This window comes from Quercus suber, unplaced genomic scaffold, assembly GCF_002906115.3.
Source record: "Quercus suber isolate HL8 unplaced genomic scaffold, Cork oak 2.0 scaffold_30, whole genome shotgun sequence".
Classification (NCBI taxonomy): domain Eukaryota; kingdom Viridiplantae; phylum Streptophyta; class Magnoliopsida; order Fagales; family Fagaceae; genus Quercus; species Quercus suber.
Genome location: NW_027069495.1, coordinates 1,759,854 through 1,780,204, shown reverse-complemented (window position 1 = coordinate 1,780,204; position 20,351 = coordinate 1,759,854). Strand labels below are relative to the sequence as shown.

General features: G+C 36.0%; 1 protein-coding gene across 6 annotated transcripts in view; it reads left to right on the top strand.

Annotated features, from left to right (window-relative positions):
• Positions 1–268: 268 nt before the first annotated feature.
• Positions 269–20,351, top strand: part of LOC112015619 (uncharacterized) — a 31,349-nt gene continuing 11,266 nt past the window's right edge. For 2 of the 6 annotated variants that reach the window (XM_024048045.2, XM_024048046.2), the window contains exons 1-7: positions 270–1,354; positions 9,315–9,614; positions 10,453–10,578; positions 10,923–11,003; positions 15,603–15,667; positions 15,744–15,822; positions 15,937–16,058. In XM_024048045.2, the coding sequence (XP_023903813.1) occupies positions 439–1,354; positions 9,315–9,614; positions 10,453–10,578; positions 10,923–11,003; positions 15,603–15,631 (1,452 nt within the window). In that variant the 5' untranslated portion in view covers positions 270–438 and the 3' untranslated portion in view covers positions 15,632–15,667; positions 15,744–15,822; positions 15,937–16,058. Of the gene's footprint in view, positions 1,355–8,996; positions 9,070–9,314; positions 9,615–10,452; positions 10,579–10,922; positions 11,004–15,602; positions 15,668–15,743; positions 15,823–15,936; positions 16,059–20,351 lie in introns of all 6 variants that reach the window. The other 4 variants (XM_024048050.2, XM_024048048.2, XM_024048047.2 and 1 more) reach the window with 4 other exon arrangements.

Here is a 20,351-nt window from a genome sequence, read left to right as displayed (position 1 = left end):
AACTAATTGATATCTTGGTCTGATGATATAAAATTATCATTAGAAGGAGGCAGATGACATAAGTTGAAACTTGAAACTTAAAAAAAAAAAAAAAAAAAAACCTCTACTGAATCAGGATTCATCACAATCCCATTCCCTATTAAAAAAAAAAAAAAAAAAAAACCTCTACTGAATCAGGATTCATCACAATCCCATTCCCTACCTAATTAGACTTCAAAAAAGACTCAACAGTAAACCAAAGAAAATCAAAACCCAACAGCAACATGTCTCTTCCAATTCAATGCCACTTCTAACTTTCCCACAAGTCTAACACACACACGCACACACCAAAATCTCCCTCTTTCTCTCTCACAGGCCTTTCTGGTTTGTATGTTTATGTATTTGTGTATTTTTGGTTTCTCTGTTAATCACACTCTTCTCTCTCTCTCTAAAATCTAAATGGTAGTTGTTCAAGCTTCGAAGCTCAACCTTCCCAACCCATCTCTCTCTTCCCCACACATAACCTCTCTTCTCTTCGACCCTCACTCTCTCTCTCTAGCTCTCATGCACTCCGACTCTTCTTTCTCTCTCTACCCTTCTATTTCCCTTCTCTCTCTAACCTCTCTCCCTTCCCCTCAAACCCTAATCCCTCCTCCTTCTTCTTCCTCCACTTTCCTCCGCCTCCTCCAAAACCCTAACCCTAATTCTCGCTCCCTTTTCATTGTCTCCGGACCCTACAGGGGTGGCTCCCAGGTTCTCCTCCGCTTCTATATTCTGCGCAACAAGACCAACTCGTTTGTTAGAGCTCGGGTCCTCTGTAATCAGAGAGGTCTCCGATTTGACGAAGAGAAATTGGGGGTTTTGGTCGATGTCAAGCATGGAGTTTCGGTTCGTGTTTCTGGCTCGGTTAATTTCTTCGCTATGTACTCTGTTTCGAGCTCCAAGATTTGGGTTTTCGGTGTGAAAACCTTGGGTGATGAGGATGAGGATGGGGTGATTGTGAAATTGATGAGGTGTGCTGTGATTGAGTGTTCAAGGCCGGTCTCGGCAATCAGCGTGTCGTTTGGGGTCTTGATTTTGGGGGAGGAAAATGGCGTTAGGGTTTTTGATTTGAGGCGGCTTGTGAAAGGGGGCCGTGTTAGGAAAGGAGACAGTTTGGGTTCGAATTTGAGTTTGAGTTTGGAAAATGGGAAATTGTTGAATGAGAAATCGTTTGAGGAGGGCCGGGGAGGATTGAATAATTTGCGTTTGCCAAATGGCGTGATTGGCGGTCATTATGCAAAGTTTGTTGCTGGAAAAAGTGGTGGTGAAGGAGCTCAGGAGTTCACTTGCAATGGTTACTTGGATGGGGGGATGGATAAGCATTGCGTTTCTGGTGAGTTCTGTTTGGTAATTTGGATTTGAATTTAATGTTCTTTATATTGCAACTGTGAATGTCGTTGATAAATATGGAAAGGAATTGATTAGCTTTTGTTGAGTAAACAGAGTTTTTATTGTAGAACTATTCGGTTGAGATCATTACAATGTGAGTGCTCAATATACTGTAGTTAGCTTTCAGATTTGGAAAGTAAATTTGAAGAATGATGTTAATATTTGTGTATGTATGGAAATGAAATGACCATAGTTAATAGTTAATAGTTAAAAAAAGTGACTTAAGTTGCTTTTTTTTTGGTATTATTTTTTGCTTTTAGATGCTCTAGATTTAGAAGGTACATAACATTTTTAGAAGCGGTGCTAGTTATGTACAACATTTACAAGTATTCTAGAAGTCTATGAAATGGTATTACTTGTTAAAAAAAAGTTGATGAAATGCTTAAATGAACCTTATGGAATGCCATGATGGTCAAAATTCTAGTGTAAAGCTTCTCATTTTCATTTGTTATCAAATTGGTGCTGTGGAGTATCCATTTTTACAGCAATTTGGAGGTATGCAAAAATGAGAACTAGAAAAACTTATGGAAATATAAGTCGGTAGTGGCTATTTTGGGGCTCCCAACCCTTCGAATCCCCCTAAGTGTCCCTCATTGCCTTTGAAATTGGTTTCTTTTGAGTTTTGAACATTCAATCCTTCAAAGTATATTTTTGTATGCTAAAATCCTTCAAAGAAGTTTTGAACTATCAACTATGCTAGAACCCCTATTCGCAAATGACCAAAACTTAGGTACAGTACATTAGTTTACCCAATTAAATTCAAACACTTGGTTACCTTTTCCAAGAATGAATAAATTCAATGCAGCTATGTGTTTGAATTTAATTGGGGAACCTAATGTGCCATGAGCCTTGTAGCTCAATGGCACCTCCTAGTGTTTTCAACGGAGACGCAATGGTTCAAATCCTTCCTCCCCCATTGTAACTATCGAATTGGGGAACCTACCATCTAGAGAGAGATACTACTTTTGAAGCTAAAAACTTGTAAAAAAAAAAAATCAATTGCCTATTCTTACATTTGAAATGACATGGAATTATTCTTGATGTTCTATTTTGCTATCATCATATACATCCAACACAATCTTCCATACGTGATTAAGATGTAATGGGCATTCTTTTCCCTTACCACATCTAAAGTTCTGAAATTGTTGCAATATCCATGGATAGACTGACATAATTTCAGCTGGAGAGTTGCAACAAACTTGAGAATTGGGTTAATCTAATAAGGCTTGTTATCTTAGAAAATGTATCCCTTCCAACATATCTTGCCTAAAAAATTCTCTGGAGATGGTGCAATGTAAAGCCAGCAATATTTCCTTTAAAATATTTTCCTTTTTTTTGTATTTAGATTTGATAAGGGTTTTTTCCCTACTCATTGGGACTAAGGTTTCGTTGTTGTTGTTGTGTACTAGGGCTTTACCATTTTTCACTTCAATGAAATTATTATTACTTATCCAATTAAAAAATGAAATCTCACCCTGACATGGAATGACCTGATTTTGTGTATCGATATGTGCCTCGCACTTTGAATTGTTTTGTTTTCTTTTCCTAGTAATATTCTACTTTGAATTTCTGTTAGAAAAAAAATACTTAACCAAAAACTTGAATCCAGTCACTGAAAATGGTAGAAACTCTTACTCAATGCTCTTGTATAATTTTAGGTTGTCCTATGTAAATTTCTTTATTGTATCACTATCAAATAATCAACTTTGGTTATAGTGATGAACCTATATAACTAACTTACTTGATTGCTCTTTTTTTTTTTTTTTTTGGGTCTATATATATTAAAGTATGCTAATTATGAACACAGTAGCCATGTTGATATACTTTGTCATATATTTTTTTAGCATTTGACAGTGGAATTTAACATCTAGAAGCTTAACATTGTGCAAGAAGTATATGAGTGCATATAGCTTAATTTTATATCATTTTCATGCATTTTTATCTTGACTGCTTATTTTTGGTTAGAGCTTTAGCAATTCTATAGTCCTTGACCTATACAGCTCTGGGGTAGATAAATGATCTAAAACAATTCTCAGTGCAAGACGTATAGGATTGTCTCATTATTAACAAGCAAAGAATTTGGGGGCTCTAAATCCTTTACAGCTTGTAGCCAATAAGCTCTAGCTCAAATGCTACATCTTCCCATTGTAAAAACATGGTGGAAGATAAGGTCATGTATTCAAGACTCGTTGGATGTGCACCAGTATAAGAAACTCGTACATATTGCAGCATAAATGAGATTCTCAAAATGATAGGCATGATGGGTTGATTTCAATTTTCAAATTGCTGGGCCAAAACAACACTTATCTCAGTGGTCAAGTATGGCTGGAGAAGGGTTAAATGGGCTGGCACTCATAAACCCAAAGTAGTGAAGGGATTGGATCCTAGTAGGTAGCTACGGACTGATACAAGCCCAAAATCAAAAAGAAAAAGAATTAGTAGCCTGACACAAGAAAATGGAAAGGGTAGCCTGACACAAGAAAATGGTTAGATCCTTCAGTTTGGTGGGCAGCGCACCACAAACAAAGTCTAATCTTCAGGTTGATGGGATTAGGAATTGGGGGGCAGAGTCAAACAGAGGCTGAGAAGGTTTGATTAAGAAGTTTGGGGAGGCAACACTGGAACTCCTTTGTTAGTGGTTGGAATCACCTCGCTTTCAGCAGTGGATGCCACATTTCTATTTTAAAGTATTTGATGGTTCCTTTTGGTGGATTTGAGCCCCAAGCATTTATTCGTGAATATTTAGAGATGTGCTAAAGCAAAGCTTGGGGAAAAAAAAAATGTAACTACTAAAGGTAAGTAAAGCTTTGAAATATGGAATCCTCAATCAATCACTATGCAAGGAGGATAGGGGTTGGTAGGAGGCCAGAAAATTGATAAATGGTAGGGCTCCTTCAATAGTATCAATGAAATCAAAATCATCTCTCGAAATATTTGAGGGATGAATGACCCTAGGAAGAGGGTTATAGTTAGAAATTATATGCATGAAAGGAGAGGTGATTTGGTGTGCATTCAAGAGACAAAAGTGGTAGAAATCACTACAGGCATGTGGAGAAGGTAGCTCTCTGGGAGATACTCCATTTCATGTCTGTTTCAAAATGTGGAGGATAGCTTTGAACGGTTGTTCTTGGGAGTGTGTGGTCCAAATGATGATCAAGAGCAGATGGATCTGTGGAATGAATTAAAAGAGGAGGCAAATAAGGCCCACCTTGGTGCTTGGTTGGCGATCTCAATACCGTCCTTGTGAGAAATTTGGAGCAGATAGCCTCACTGCTGTAATGATGGAATTCTCAGTTCATTGATGAGTTGCATCTTTTTTACTTTCCCTTGGAGGGAGGAAATTTTACATGGTCAAACAGTTGGGATGTGCTGAATTGATTGATTTATCCATTTGATGTCCCAAATTGTTAGATTTATGGTTTCAATTAATTGGGAGGAGCATTAAAATCCAAAAATTATTACTGAGAATGACGTTAGATCACTTTTCTATTTTGTTGGTTTGTGGTGCGATGTAAATGAGTAAAGAGGAAAAGGACGGTTTTACTTAAAAAGATGTGGTTGAAGGTTGAAAGCTTTATGGATAGAGTTCACGTGTCGTTGTTGAGTTATGATTTCCATGGGTTGCCCAGTTTTGTGTCAAAAAATTTACCGGCCTTGAAGGACTGCTGAATTTGGAAGAGAGAGGTGTTCGGTAAAGATTCAAAGGATGATAGACAAAAAGGGAGGAATTTAAATCTAATGTGTAAAGTAAGTCAAGAGTATTATGGTGGAAGGAAGGCTAGAATAAGACTAGATTCATTGACTGATTGGCCAATTTGCATAGAAGAGTTAATTTCATTATGGAGAAATTATTGATAGTCTGCACTCCAATAAGCTTGTTTTGCACTGAAATAAGCTTCGGGTGAAGGAAGAAGTTGTTCTCTTCTATAGAGGCTTATGTGCAGAATCTATTAAAAGGATACCAAAAGTAGAAAGATTGCATTTTTCAAGTATTGATGAATACTCAAGCTGATAAAGGCCATTTGAAAGGGAAGAATTTTTCGGGGAACTTGAGGAAATGGCTGTTGACTAGGTTTTGGGGTGAGATGGCTTCACATTGGCATTTTTTAAACGTTTTTGAGAGGTGTTGAAGAAGGCATTATGCTGGTGTCAAGAGTTCTGTAATTATTTCAGGTTTGGGAGGTCCATCAATGCCACATTTATAATGTTGATTCCTTAAAGAATGGAGCTACGAAGCTAAATGATTTTAGCTCAATTAGTAAAACAAGAAGAAGAAGAAGCCTTAATCCCAAATTTTTGGGGTTGGCTATGGATTCTCAACATATTAGTTAGGGTTGCCCGCATGTATTCTTTTCTTCTATTCTATTCTATCCGAAAACATACTTTTTGTTATTTTCTTAATTGACATGACAAGTCTTTTTTTTTTTTTTTTTATATATTATTTCTACTAATGTTATTTTGACATTTTTTCTTTCCCTCAACTTGGATCAACTCACTCTTTCTTACTGTTGCATTAATTGTTCTTCATTGAATATGATCAAACCATTTCAAGCGACTCTCCCTCATCTTGTCATCAATAAGGGCTGCTGCTATTTTTAAGTGAATTTCCTCATTTCGGGTCCCATCTTTCCTTGTTTTTTTTTTTTTGATAGGTAATAAGACTTTTATTGAAAAAGTGAGCATCATGTTCACGATGGTGAACATGATGAACAATGAAACAAATACAAGAAGATCAAGAGCTAAAAGAAATAGAAACTAAAAAATCAGCTACAGCAGTACAATTCGTACACCCCCAAATACGAGCCCAAAGAAACAAAGTACGAAGAAGTAAACATTTTATGTGCTCCAAAGTTCTCGCCTTGTCTTCAAAAATGCGAGCATTACGTTCTTGCCAGACTAACCACATTAAACATGCCGGGACCATGTTCCAAATGATTGAAAGATGCTTTCCAAACCAGTTTCTCCAAATAAAGAAAAAAGATTTCACTGACCTTGGCATGACCCAATGGATCCCAAACACTGCAAAAACTTCACACCATAAGGCATAAGAGAACTTACAATGAAGAAGAAGGTGGTCCACTGATTCCCCATCACAACAACACAAGCAACACCGATTAACCAAAAACTGACCTTTCTTAATAAGGTTGTCAATGGTGAGTATACCATCATTAGCTGCTGTCCATAAGAAAAAAGACACCCGTTTAGGCACCTTAGTACGCCATATACACTCCCAAGGGAAGGCATCAGTAGGAGGACTAGATAATAGCTTATAAAAAGAGCGCACATCAAAAACACCAGATGTAGTCAATCTCCAAACCAACTGATCATCCCCCTCACCCCTTGGCATAGAGGAGTAAATAAACTCAAAGAAAGAGTAGACAGTGTTTGCTTGCCAATCCTGAGGACCATGCCGAAACAATAAATTCCAACTCCTACCTCCTTCTGAATTTGTTACAACCACGTCAGAGACACATGCTTCTTTAGAAACAGAGCAGTTATACATGGAAGGGAAGAGTTCCTTCAAAGGAGTAGGCCCACACCATGGGTCATGCCAAAAACTAACACGGCTGCCCTCCCCCACATTAAACAAAATCTGGCTAAAGAATTTCTCTAATCCTTCATTGATGCTCCTCCATATCCCACACCCGTGAGCACCTCTTACCCCTCTAGTGCACCAGCCTCCTCTTGCCTCTTCATATTTGTCTGCTATAACCTGACGCCATAATCTATGATTTTCTTTCCCAAACCGCCACAACCACTTCCCAAGCAAAGCCTTGTTAAATAGCCCAACACTCCGGATTCCCAAACCGCCACATTCAACTGGCAAGCATACCTTATCCCAAGCAACTAAAGGATATTTAAAAACATCCTCTGAGGCCCCCCAAAGGAAATTCCTCTGAATTCTTTCCTTGTATTTTCACTTATCCCATCTTTCCTTGTATTTTCACTTATATATCTTAGCATTCACATTTTATCTACACTCGTTATATGAATATAAGTAACTACTCATCATTCAGTACCATAGAGCATAGCTAGTTGTATGGTAGTCTTAAATTTTTTTCCTTTAACTTAATAGGTAGTCTGTGATCATACAATACTCCTGATGTGCTTCTTCACTTTATCCACCTTGCTCTTATCTTATGATTCACCTCCTCTTCAATCTCTCTATCTTTATGAAATATTGATCCAAGATTTTGAAAGCTCTTACTCTTTAGTATCTCTTGACCATCAAGTCTTACTGCCATTTTGTCTTTGTTTCTACTTTTACTAAACTTACATTCCGTATACTCTATTTTGGTCCTACTTAATTAAAAGCCTTTAGATTTAAAGCGTCTCACCAAATTAGCATTTGCTAAAATTATATCGAAGGTTTTTGCAATCCAACCATTCTATTGAGGATCCATAGCTGATCCTAAAGTTTTAGAACTAAGGCTTAGTTGTTGTTCTTTTTGACTAACTCAGAAATGTGATTGACCACTTAGTAGATAGTACCATATTCATATGATGCTTCTGCTTAAGGTAGACCGATTTTGGATTCTGTTCTTATTGCCAATTTGTCTTGATAATAGAACTTCAAGACGCAGACAAATTTGTAAGCTGGATGTAGAAAAATCATTTGACCATGTAAATTGGGACTGGTTGTTGTATTTGTTAGAAAGATTTTGGTTTGGAGAAAAGTGGATTCATTTGTTAGAAAGATTGTCTTGTTACATATACCTTATGGATTTTAATGCTTTAGGCTTTCAGTATTCATTGGGTTATGCTAGGAACGGTGGCGGGATTGTTATTTTGTTGGCATCAATGGCTTGGGAATAATACTTCAAATATTTGGAATTTGATTTCAAGTTGCTTGATGTGGATTGCTTGGTTGAAACGAATAGTCGTTCCTTTGAGGACACTGAGAAGACTTTGGAAGAGTTAAAGGTTTTATGCCAACGTAATCTGTTTGAGTGGTCTTGGTGTTGGGGTTTTACTGATTGTTATTCTCTCTCTAAGTTTATGTTTTCTCTTAGATTAGTTTGCTGATTTCCCTTTTCTTTGTTGTTTGATTTATCCTTTTCTTGTTGTTCATCATCATGAACAATTTATATTTTTACTTTCTATTTTCATTAATAATATTTCTTTGATTACCTATCAAAAAAGAAAAGAAAAGGAGTTTTGGAGATCTCTCACCTCCTTTTTAATTAATGAAATTTATGTTTTGTGAGGCAAGCCCTATTCAACCTCGATACTTCTTGTCTTGTCTTCTATGTTCAAAGGAATTTCACCTTTTCAATCTAACTCTTTTTATATAGGTGTAATAACTTCATTTATGATTTGTTCACAACTACATTGGATGTAGTTGTGAGGTTAACCTTGAAATTCAATGTTTTAAATAAAAATCATCTCATCCAGATTGACTTTCTCATTTATTACTGCTTTTAACATTGCAGTTTCTTCTTATGCTGTAGTTTCCTGTCCCATGATATGGTTTAACTGTAACTTAAAACTGATCGACTGTAGTCAAACCTCCTGTACTTACTCGTGACTACTTGTAGCAAATTTATATATTTATTTGTAAATTCCGCTGACAAATTGTTTTTTAGGTATTTTTGACCGGATGCTACCTAAGCAAGGTGCTGTTCTTTGGTTTATACATGATAAGGATGCCTCTAGATGGTAAAGCACTAATCATTAGATATAAAACTTTAATTAGGGAATATCTGTCACAATTTTTTAATCCAAATAAATCTCTAGTGGGTAGACGGGTCTGTAAAACTTGTTTCTTTGATACCTCCATGCATATGTTACAAAGATAATTCTGTAGTGTGCTGACTATTTGGTTAAATATTTCTTAATTATTCACTGAGGTTGCTTCTGCTGGTTCTTAGTAGTTGCAACTGATTGTGCATTTTAACTTGCAGTGAAGCAGAATTCAGTTACATTGAGACAAGACTCCAGCAAAGGAGGTACATGTTTTGTGGCATTCAGAAGTTATGAGGTTACATCCTTGACATCTACAGCAACACCACTGATGTCAATAAAGGCAATTTCCATTCAGGCATTGTCTCCGAAAAAGTTTCTAATCTTGGACTCAGCTGGGGATTTACACCACTTGCACCTATCCAATTCCGTCATTGGAGCAGATGCAACTTATCACATGAAGCAGTTGCCCCACATTATTAAAGGGCAAAAACTGGCTATTTTTCCTGATGTTTCTATAAGTATGGTTACTTCATTTCTTTGTCACAAATATTTGTGGATTCTTTCATGTTAGAATGCTTCATTATCAAAAGTCATTTGAATATTTATGGAATTATGATCCGGGAAGAAAAAAGGGGGGGTGTTGGGGACGTGTGCAATTAGAAATTGCTTGACCTGGAAGATAGGTTAAGGGATTGGGTTGTGGGTAGTCTGGCATTTGTGCTTGGTTTCATGTCCCAGAGAGGGAGAGGGAGAGAGTGAGAGAACATTCATATTATATATTATTCCAACCAAATTATACGGTTAAATTATAGAGATTATGTAATTAACATTTTTATGAGTAGTTTGAGTTCCCTTATTATTAGGTGAATGTGTATAAAATTATATTGTGATAAAAACCCTTTAAAAAAATGAGTTAAGGGAATAAGGATATAGGTTTGATTTTATTTAATGTCCCTCATCACAATTTTTCCTTAGCAGATGAACTCAAGGGGCTAAAGATATCTGTATTATTTTGTAGTCACCATGTTCTTTCAAGCTTGTTAGGATGTTGATCAATTATGTGGCTGCATTTAAGAAGGATATTAGAAAAAGAATTTCATGCAGTTTATGTGGTTCGTGTTAATATCAGGCATAGGCTTGGTAGTTGGTATTAGCATTCTGGTCCAATACTAAATCCGTAGTTGGGTTTGGGTCGTGACAAACATGGTATTAGATAGCACATGTTATGTTAGTCCATTAATTTTTTGATATATACCGTTTGATATGACTTTAGCCAAATAGGAAAAGCCATTGAGGTCACTCGCCACAATCTCACTGCTGTCTGCAGCTAAATGACTGAGGTCATCATTTTTGCAGGAACCCAAACTGTTTGGATATCAGATGGATGTTATTCTGTGCACATGATGGCAGCATCTGACATGGACACCGCTGTTAACGAGAATGACAGGAATGAGAGTGATGAAATGCAAATGCAAATCTCAGGTTTTTGTGTTTCCATAATTTGGTGGTTACTAATAATTATGATATGCTTTTCTCCTAGTCATTTGGACAAGACCTGCATATTTGTTTACCCAGGGTTTGTGAATGTTTTGCTTTGAAGCATTTGTCGTATTTGTCTTCTATTTTACCCTTGTTAATAGAGTTTTATAATGTTGGAAACTTGTTTTTACAATCATTTAGCGTCAATTGCTCCCTCCGATGGTTGGGTCATTTGTGCAGTTTTCCTTTTAATAAGAAATATGAATTGGCTTCTAAGTGTATGTGTGTGTGTGTGTGTCGTGGTGGACAGATGCAAATTTAATTATTTTTCTTTATTTGTCTGTTAGTTAGTCAGGCAATTTTCGCTAGTGAAAAGATTGAAGATGTTATTCCTTTGGCTCCAAATGCTATTTTGATTCTTGGACAAGGTAATCTCTGGATTTCTTTATTTAAATTATTGTTTAGACAAGAAGTGCTTTAGAATTTTAAATAATTAAAATGGCTAATTGTTATCAAATCAAATTGACCCTGAAAAGTTAAATTTGGACCTTAAATTAAAAACAAAAAAACAAATGAAAACAATATTTTTATGACATGTGATTATAAACTCAAAAATAAATTAAATTAATGTATTGTATTACTTTGTAATTTGAAAGGTGATATATCTGGGATATTTCTTGTGGGCAGCCTGAAGTTACAGGCTGTATAAAAATGCACTCCCTTGCATAACAAATTACTAAACTGCTGTTTGTGCGGTACTTTGTATTCTTATGCTCTTTTTGTTCCAACAAAAAAACATTTCTTGAAAATTATTAATTTTCCTGTATTTGGTTGCAACCTTGAAAATGAATTTGGAAGATATTATTTTGTTGTTTGGTTTACATAGAAAATCATTAATATTTTTTGTGATTCCAAATAATTATATGAAATAAAAATTTCATTCACAACATTATCGGTCAAATGTGAATAATATTTAGAGCAACTAGAAAATGCACCTAAAAAATATTTTTAAGGACACATTTATTAGTTTGCCCAAAAAAATCTATAATAATAATATTTTTAACTTTTTAATGTCAATCATTTATTATTATTAGTAGTATTATGCCGGTATGATGCAACTTATCAAGAATCATATATAAACTATTTTTTTTTTTTGAATAATATAACTAATATTGAATTATAAAATAGATAGTAAACTAAAACAAAAATTTCTTTAAATTACACGACGAAGGACGAATGAATGAACATTGTGTAAGTCCAACTTCTATAAAAAATCATAGGTTTTAATATAAAAAAAAAATTTATAAAGAACCAAAATCTTTTTAAATATCTTGAAACTTTTGATAATTTAGTTTTCATTGAAATAGTATTTTAATATTTTAAAACTTTGGTAATAGTTACTTAAAATAAACTGAAAGGGTCATACTTAGTGTACAAATCTCACTTCTACAAGGTCTGAGTCTCTGAGAAAGATGATGTGTAGCTAGGCAATCTTATCCTTTTGGAAAGGCTCATTCTCAGACTTAAAATAAACTATATTGCTAGTCTTAATGTACTTATAGTGAGTCATATGACAAAATTATGTTTTACAACCTGTAGCACTTATAGAAAGCCACATAGATATATTGCAAGCATGATGCATATTACCCAACCTTTATTATTAAAACAAGAGATTATAATAGAATATTACAATTCAATAGTTTTTTTTTTTTTTTTTGGGGGGGGGGGGGGTGGGGGGGGGGTGTTGTGGAGGACTTGAACCTTATGATGTCTTTGTTGGAAACACCAAGAAGTGGCGATAGAGCTACAGGGCTCTTTGCAATAGAAGATTCTTTTTTGATAAGTAAAAATACGATGGAATATTAAAATAATATAGAATAAATGATTAATATATATATATATTTAAACTTCTTTATACTCTTAGTAATAGAATTTTAATTGTAGTAGTACATAGTTCATCCCAAATTTTAAGAGTACTTCATTTTGGGACATCTTGAAATGGAATAGAGAACTAACAATTTGGGATGGAGGGAGTATTTTGTAAGTTTTTTTGAAAATTTGGAAATTGAGTTTCACTTAAAGCAACTATGTTAATTATTTAACGTAATTATAGTGTCGCACGACATGGAGAGCAAGAAACTCAAAAAAAATTAATAATAAAAGTGTGTTCACTTGGTTCAACCATATCATTTAGGACACAACTTTTATTATATTTTATTTATATGATATCGTCTGATTTGGACATGAGCTTATGTAATATATAATATTATTATGTTTTGATGACAATAATTAAATGATTGATCATTATATAATTTCACAATTTTCATATTATATACCAAAGGTCTTATAGTTTTACATTAACTGATTGTTTATGTTTAGATAGGTTTTGGTACTTATCAACCTATCAATAATAAAAAAAAAAGGTTTTGGTACTTATAAACAAAAATGTTTAGATAGGTTTTAGTTACAACTTATGTGAATTTTTGTTGTCTTTAGTTATTAGAGACTTATTGGAGGTGTGAATTGAAACAATTTTATTAGAATAATGGTGAAATGATTAAATTCACCATATTCTAATTTCTTCAACTTTTGAAATAAGTGGGAATTTATCATGTTGTTAAGGTAGGTGGTCCTAAGTTCGAACCTTGTCTTGCCCCCCATTTAAAAATTAAAAATCACACGTTGGATTCCACTTATTAATGGGGAGTAGTTTGGACCCACACCTGAAGAGGGAGTGTTAGAATAATGGTTAAATTCACCATTTCTTAAGAGCTTAAGTTTTTCAGGGCAGGTGATTATTTATCAAATTTAAAAAAGTTTATAGTTTTAAGTAAAAAATCTTTTTAAAATTCAGGTTTAATTTGAAACCACCCCAAATTTTTTTGAAAAGTATCGTTTGCATTAATTAAAAGTAAAAGAGGCATTAAACACTAGGTACTCCAACATCAAACACTAAAAGTAAAACTATCGAACATTTGAAACAAAGTACCAAAAGAAAAAAAAACCCGGGGCATTTATCCACTCAAGCAAAGTTTTGAGTAATAAAAGCTTCATGTCAGAGACTGAATTTTCACATTCTTCAAAAGTCCTAGCCTTTCTCTTTTGCCAAATGCCCCACAGTAGTCTCCCTATCTCTCTTAAACAAGCAATGCCGATCTATAATAATTATTCAACACTTCTTGAGGTTATTAGCAGTTAGAATTTTCCCAAAGTTACCATCTAAAGGAAAAAAAGAAAAAAGAAAAAGAAGCTAACCTTAGTTGGAATTTTAGACTTCCACAAAATCCTCCAAGGAAAAGATGAATGGGCTGTGCATTGTAACATTTTGTAATAGGATTTAACTTCTAAGACATTCCTTGAAGAACTTATCCCGAAAAAGAAAGAACAGGACATTCCATGAAGAAGGATTCTAGCAAAAGGTATCCACCCTCACCTTGTGTTATCAACTTAGAATAAAGCAAGTCCGTAAAAGCGCCAATGAACTCCAGCTCCCGATCATGGACCAGTCTAACAAAGCTAACATCACAGTCGTAATTGAAACCACCAAAAATATGGAGAAATTATGGAATTTACCATAGTCTTTAATTAAGGGTAGCCACTTGGTGCAAGGAGAATGTAGTCACTTGGTGTAGGGAGAAAATAGTCACTTGGCACAACCACAACTTCTAGGACCCAACTTTGATCATATAATATATGTATGATGTATTAATATTATCATTATCTTCCCCAAACTTAATTTATAATTTTATATGCTATATCTTAAAATTACATGGAATCAGTTTAATTTTTTTTCCCCAATACACAATTTTATTCATATTTTTCCCCACTCTTTTTTTCTCCACCTGTTCATCCCATCTTTTTGCTTTCTTACCTTTTTCTCTTCATTCTCTTTTTCCAGCCCATTCAACTTACTTAAATATATATATATATATATATATTTTTTTTTTTTTCTCTTTAACGCCTCACTGATTACTTTTCCTCCCTCAAACTGCCCTCCTTTCCTTCTTCCTTGGGTGAGTCTGACAGTGTGGGTGTGGAGTGGAGATGTGGGCAGGCAGGATGGTGATTGTGGTTTGGGGCTGTGGCTGTGGGGTGGGTGTATGGTGGTTATGGTATTTTTTGGCCTGTGGGTGGTATTTTATGGCTGTGTTCTATTTTTGAGGGACAGGCTTTATGGTGGTGGTGGGATGTGTGTGTGTGTCATGGGGTTTGGGTGGTGAATCGGTGCTGAGGATGCTGTTTTTTTTTTCTTCTTGAATGTTTTCAAGGGGCATCTTTGAAGTAGTGGCTTAGTAATGTGTTCCAGACTTTTTTTTTTTTTTTTTGGGGGGGGGGGGGGTGGGGGGGAGGGAGCAGGGCGGTGGAAGGAAAGGAAAAACCATTTCAATAAAAAATGGGTTAGTTTTTTATTGACCAACCAGCCTTTTTCCATTGTCTTGTTTTCTGCCCTACCAAACATCAGAAAATGGAGAAAACATTTTCTGCCCAAACAAATAGCGCATTAGTCTATTCTTTATCTGCCTTCTATTGTTCTTTTTCTAAAATCTTATTCTTAATTTTTTCCCCTCTGCTTTGGCAACATTATCTGGGATATTCCTTTAATTCTAGTAAGGTAACTAACAAAGCAAAAAGGGTGGCACAACCCTAGTACACGTGATGTGTACAAGAGATCACCAAAGAAACTACGAAACGCAAAACCTAGTTTCCAAAGTTAAGAGATCTAAGTATTCAACCATGGATTTAAGAGTAGAATGATTAGTTGCAGACATCCAGTTGAAAAGCAAGTATGGATTCTTTGAGCCCATCCAAGAAGATTCCAATCCGTAGAAGTGTATTCCTTGTTGGCAGACTGAAGTCTTAAGCCATACAATAATGCTTTCAATTGCTTAACTGTGTATCAAATTGTTTATGATGCGGATTTTTTATTTTTTAATAATTTTTAGTTCCTGATCTTTGCCACATGCTGCTCTCCCTCTTTCTCTTTCCCTCACTTATTGTTTTGGCTAACGTTTATTCTTGTTAACCAGGAAGCTTATACGCATATGCAATTTCCTGAAGTTGCTGAGATCCTCAGTGATTGTCATTTTCAGTGGTCAGTAGGTTGTCTAGTTTTTCTGCCCTATAATATATTTCTTCTTATTTTCATGATCTAAGCCGGTTATTTTCAGGACATCTATGTTCCAGGAGATACTAAATAATGTCTGCCAGTTTGAGTGGGTTCCCTGGATCAGTTGTTCTGTTTACTCAGTAAGTTATATATACATGTAAAATTCACTCAGATTTTTCACATTTTGTCAGTAAATTAAGTATAACCTATAAATTTTTAGTTTAAAAATTGACTCATTTTATACTGAATTTCAGTTGGTTGTCATAGGTCCTCTGATTACTATGGTTCCATTTGTCATTATGATATTAAGTCGTGAGCTGCAGTTGCCTCTTTCATATTGCGGTGCATGACACCCAAGAACACTGAGCTCTTGAAGGTATGTATAATTACAATGTTTATTATTTAATCAAACTTTCTACTGGTTTTAGAATGTGAACTTGGGTGAAATACTAACATTTTAAATTGAAATGGTACTAGAATAGTGCAATCACATTCACTTTATGTTCAGAAATACTTTTTTATTTTTTTGGTTGATAAGTAATAAGTTTTATTGATATAAAAAAAAGGGACACCCTAGCACACAGGGAGTGAACAGTCAACAAATCAAGAACAAAAATTACAAGAATCAGGAAAATCAAGAAAGGAAGAGAATGATTGGTTTCGCAAAGTAGCCAACCAATCTAATAAAGTTCCGAAGGAAAATAGCTTGAGGTTTGGTATGGATCTCTCATTATTTTCAAAACACCTACTATTTCTTTCCCTCCAAAGAAACCACATTAAGTAGTGGGGAACAATTAACCATATGCGACCATTTCTATGACGACCAAGCATGCCTTGCTAGCAAGCTAGGAGCCCCACAACAGACTGCGGCTTAACCCAACTTACTCCAAATAAACCCAAAATCATAGACCACAAATCCATAGCAACCGGATAGTGAAGAAGTAGATGGTCAACCAATTCACCATTACACTTGCACATGTAACACCATTCCAATATCCAAACCTTCCTTTTACGTAAATTGTCAATTGTCAAGCATTTCCCTAAAGTAACAGTCCAAACAAAGAATGCTACTCAAGAAGGGATCTTCTGCTTGCAAATACTTTTCCATGGAAAACAACTATCATTAGAGCCCACTAGAAGACTATAATATTTATTAACCATGAACCCCTTATTTCTATCTAGTTTCCAACACATTTTATCCTCACCAAACCCGCTTATTGTATCCTCATATATGGTATCCATGAAGCTCGACACAGCCTCTAATTTCCGAGCATGAGCACCCTTAAAGAACTTTCATCCCAAAAAAAAAAAACTCTATTAGTGGACTTCAGCATGAGCACCCTTAAAGAACTTTCATCCCAAAAAATAAACTCTATTAGTGGACTTCATAAGCTGTGCCACATTTGTCTCCTTATCTCGGCAAAATCTAAACAATTCAGGATAGGTGATTGCAATAGATGTCTCCCCACACCAATGGTCTTGCTAAAACTTCATCCTTGAACCATCACTAGGGCTGTCCATCAAGTTAGACCCGACCCACCCGACCCGAAGACCCACGGTCAGACCCAAATTGCATTACAGGTCGGATGCGGGATTGTTAGTGTAAAAAATCGGGTTTTCGGTTTGAGTTCGGGTCTTACACATATTGACCTGCAGAACCCGACCCAACCACTCATAATTTATTCACGCTGGAGCCTTTCTGTCTGATCTATTTTTGGTCTAACAATAAAATCCATTTTTCATTCTCTCTCTCTCTCATATCTTTCTCTTAAATCACTAACCCTAGCCGCCGTTATCGCCAAATTTTCCCTACTGCCATTGTCCTGGGTTGAGTCACTCTCAAACCCCACTGATGGTGGATATACTGATCTTGTGCAATCTGATCTTCGCCGTAAAACATCCTTGAATCTGCTTCAAATCTCCTCCGACACTCTAATCTTGTGCGATCTGATGGTGGTTGTACTGATATTGTGATGGATCATGTGGTGATGGTGGGGGGAGGGAGTGGTGATTGTGCGTCTTGTTCCGGTTTTGGTCTTCTCTCTCCTCTTTCTCTCTCTTCGTTTCATTCTCAGATCTGGGTTTGTGGTATTTTTGGTGCTATTTGGTTTGTCTCAAATTTGGATTTGTGGTAGTTTTGGTGTTATTTGATTTCTCTAGCTTTGGATTATGGTTGTGAGCTGTGTTTTTGTGGGTTTGATTTCTTCTGAGATGTTCTTCAAACCTGAAATCACCCGATGACTCTGACCTGCTCAACTGATGGCCTGAGCCACCGGATCTGACCCGAATGTTCACTCGTTTGTGGGTCTATTTTTTGTTCACCCGATTTAATTGGGTTGGGTGTGGGTCAACCTCAAACTCGATCCGACCCAAACCGTGGACACCGCTACTCATCACTAATATCATGCAGAATATAACGTGAAAAAGAAGGCCATCCCCTACTAATATTTTTCCACAAACCACCATAAACAGATTTGGTACACCAGCCACCCCATACACATCTCTATTTCACCTCTATCACTCGCCTCCAAAGGGCGTCCCTTTCAATCCCAAATCTCCATAGCCACTTCCCAAGCAAAGCTTCATTAAAAAGTCTTACCTTCCTTATCCCCAAGCCACCTGAAGGAGGAGTACAAACAGTAGCCCATCTAACCAGGTGAAATTTGGGCTCATCACCTAGCCCACCCCATAAGAAATTCCGTTGAAGTTTCTCAATACGGTTAGCCACAACAAGAAGTATAGGAAATAAGGATAGAAAATAAGTAGGTAAATTAGATAGAGTGCTTTTGATTAAAGTGACTCTATCTCCCTTGGATAAGTACAAACATTTCCATCCCGCTAATCTACTTTCCATCTTCTCCAAAATCGGGTTCCATATTGTCTTATCCTTGAATTTAGCACCCAAAGGAAGACCCAAATGTTTCATTGGAAGAGTACCTTGCTTACAGCCAAGGACATTCAACAATAACTCGATATTCTACATCCCTCCAACAGGAACCAATTTTGACTTGCGCAGATTTATTTTTAGACCAGAAACCGCCTCCAACCAAATAAGCACCATACGGAGAATCAGAATCTGATCTAGATCTGCATCACAAAAAATCAGTGTCATCCGCAAAGAGATGAAACACCACCAAGGATCTTCCCTCTAAATTTCCCACATGAAAGCCTTCACAGATATATTGAAATTTAACGTCATATCTATGTAGTACATGAGCAGGAAAGACAACAAACCGAGGACATTACCTATAATCTTGTAATTCAATCTGCTACACTTGACTGGAATAGCTAGATTGACGTCATTGGTTGAGGGTAATGCTAAATTTTGGATGGTTTAATACTTGGTTTTTGCTAGTATTATTGGACATTTGACAAGTCCTGTTGACGCTCACTGATGAACCTTTCTTTTTGAATTGAATTTGTGGTTTCCTTTAGGGGGAGGTTAAAGTCATAACCATCCTAAGTCCTATTAGCTTGGCAAGTGACCTTTACAAAATTATATTCAGGATTCTTTGCTCTAGCTTAAGAGTTCGGGAACTTTTTACATGTCTGAAGGGAAACTTCTGTGTGAGGACAGATCATGTGAGAGTGTTGATTACCCATGTTTGTGTCGAGGTTAATTTTTTACTGTGTAATAATTTCTTAATTGGTCCTTGCATATCCTCAAGAATATGTGATCATTAATCTCGACCTTAAGATCAATTATACCTCTCTAACATTAGATTCGCTCTAGTAAAGGGAGAAACCTTTATACCCCCTTTTTTTATAAGTGAGTAACCTTCCAGTATCCTTCCATAGCTTTGTCCCTACCCTCATGTGATTTTTTGATAAATAACGGAATTGTATTAATTAAAAAGCCCAAGTACACTGGGGGTGTACAAAGAAAACAATACATCAAACAGAAAAATTACAAAGATCTAGCATTTCTAAAACATTAGAACAAGAGAAGAGATTAAAGGAAGAACTCCACTCTAGCAAGGTGTGAAGAAGAAGAGATTTAATTTCTGGAATAGACCGTTCCTTTCCTTCGAAACATCTTGAGTTCCGTTCTCGCCAAATACACCATAGGACACAATGAGGGACAGCCCTCCATAAATCAATGCTCCGACACCCACCAAATGAACCTTGCCAACTCGAAAATAAATCTAAGACACCACTCGGCATAACCCATTGAAGACCAAATAGAGCCCACACCATAGACCATAGTTCATAAGCAATAGGACAATGAAGAAGAAGATGATTCACCGATTCCCCACTCATTTTACACATATAGCACCAATCTACAACGGCTACACCCTTATACCATAAATTTTCAGTAGTCAAAATCTTACCTAAGGAGGCAGTCCAAGAGAAGAAAGCAACCTTAGTAGGGACCTTAGACCGCCACACAGGCTTCCAAGGGAAAGAAATGTCTAGAGTAGAGGAAAGAGAGAGATAGAACTCACTCACTTTAAAATTCTTATTCCCAGTTGGTTTCCAGCAAAGTTTGTCCTGACCTTCACCATTAAGGGGCATTGAATTGATAAGATCAAGAAAAGTGTAAAAATGCTCTGTTTCCCAATCTTGGGGAGCTCTAGAAAAAAGAAGATCCCAGTGAAGCCTTTGGTTAGGAAAGGACATAACATCTGCAATAGAAGACTCCTTATTACAACTAATATTATAGAGTTCC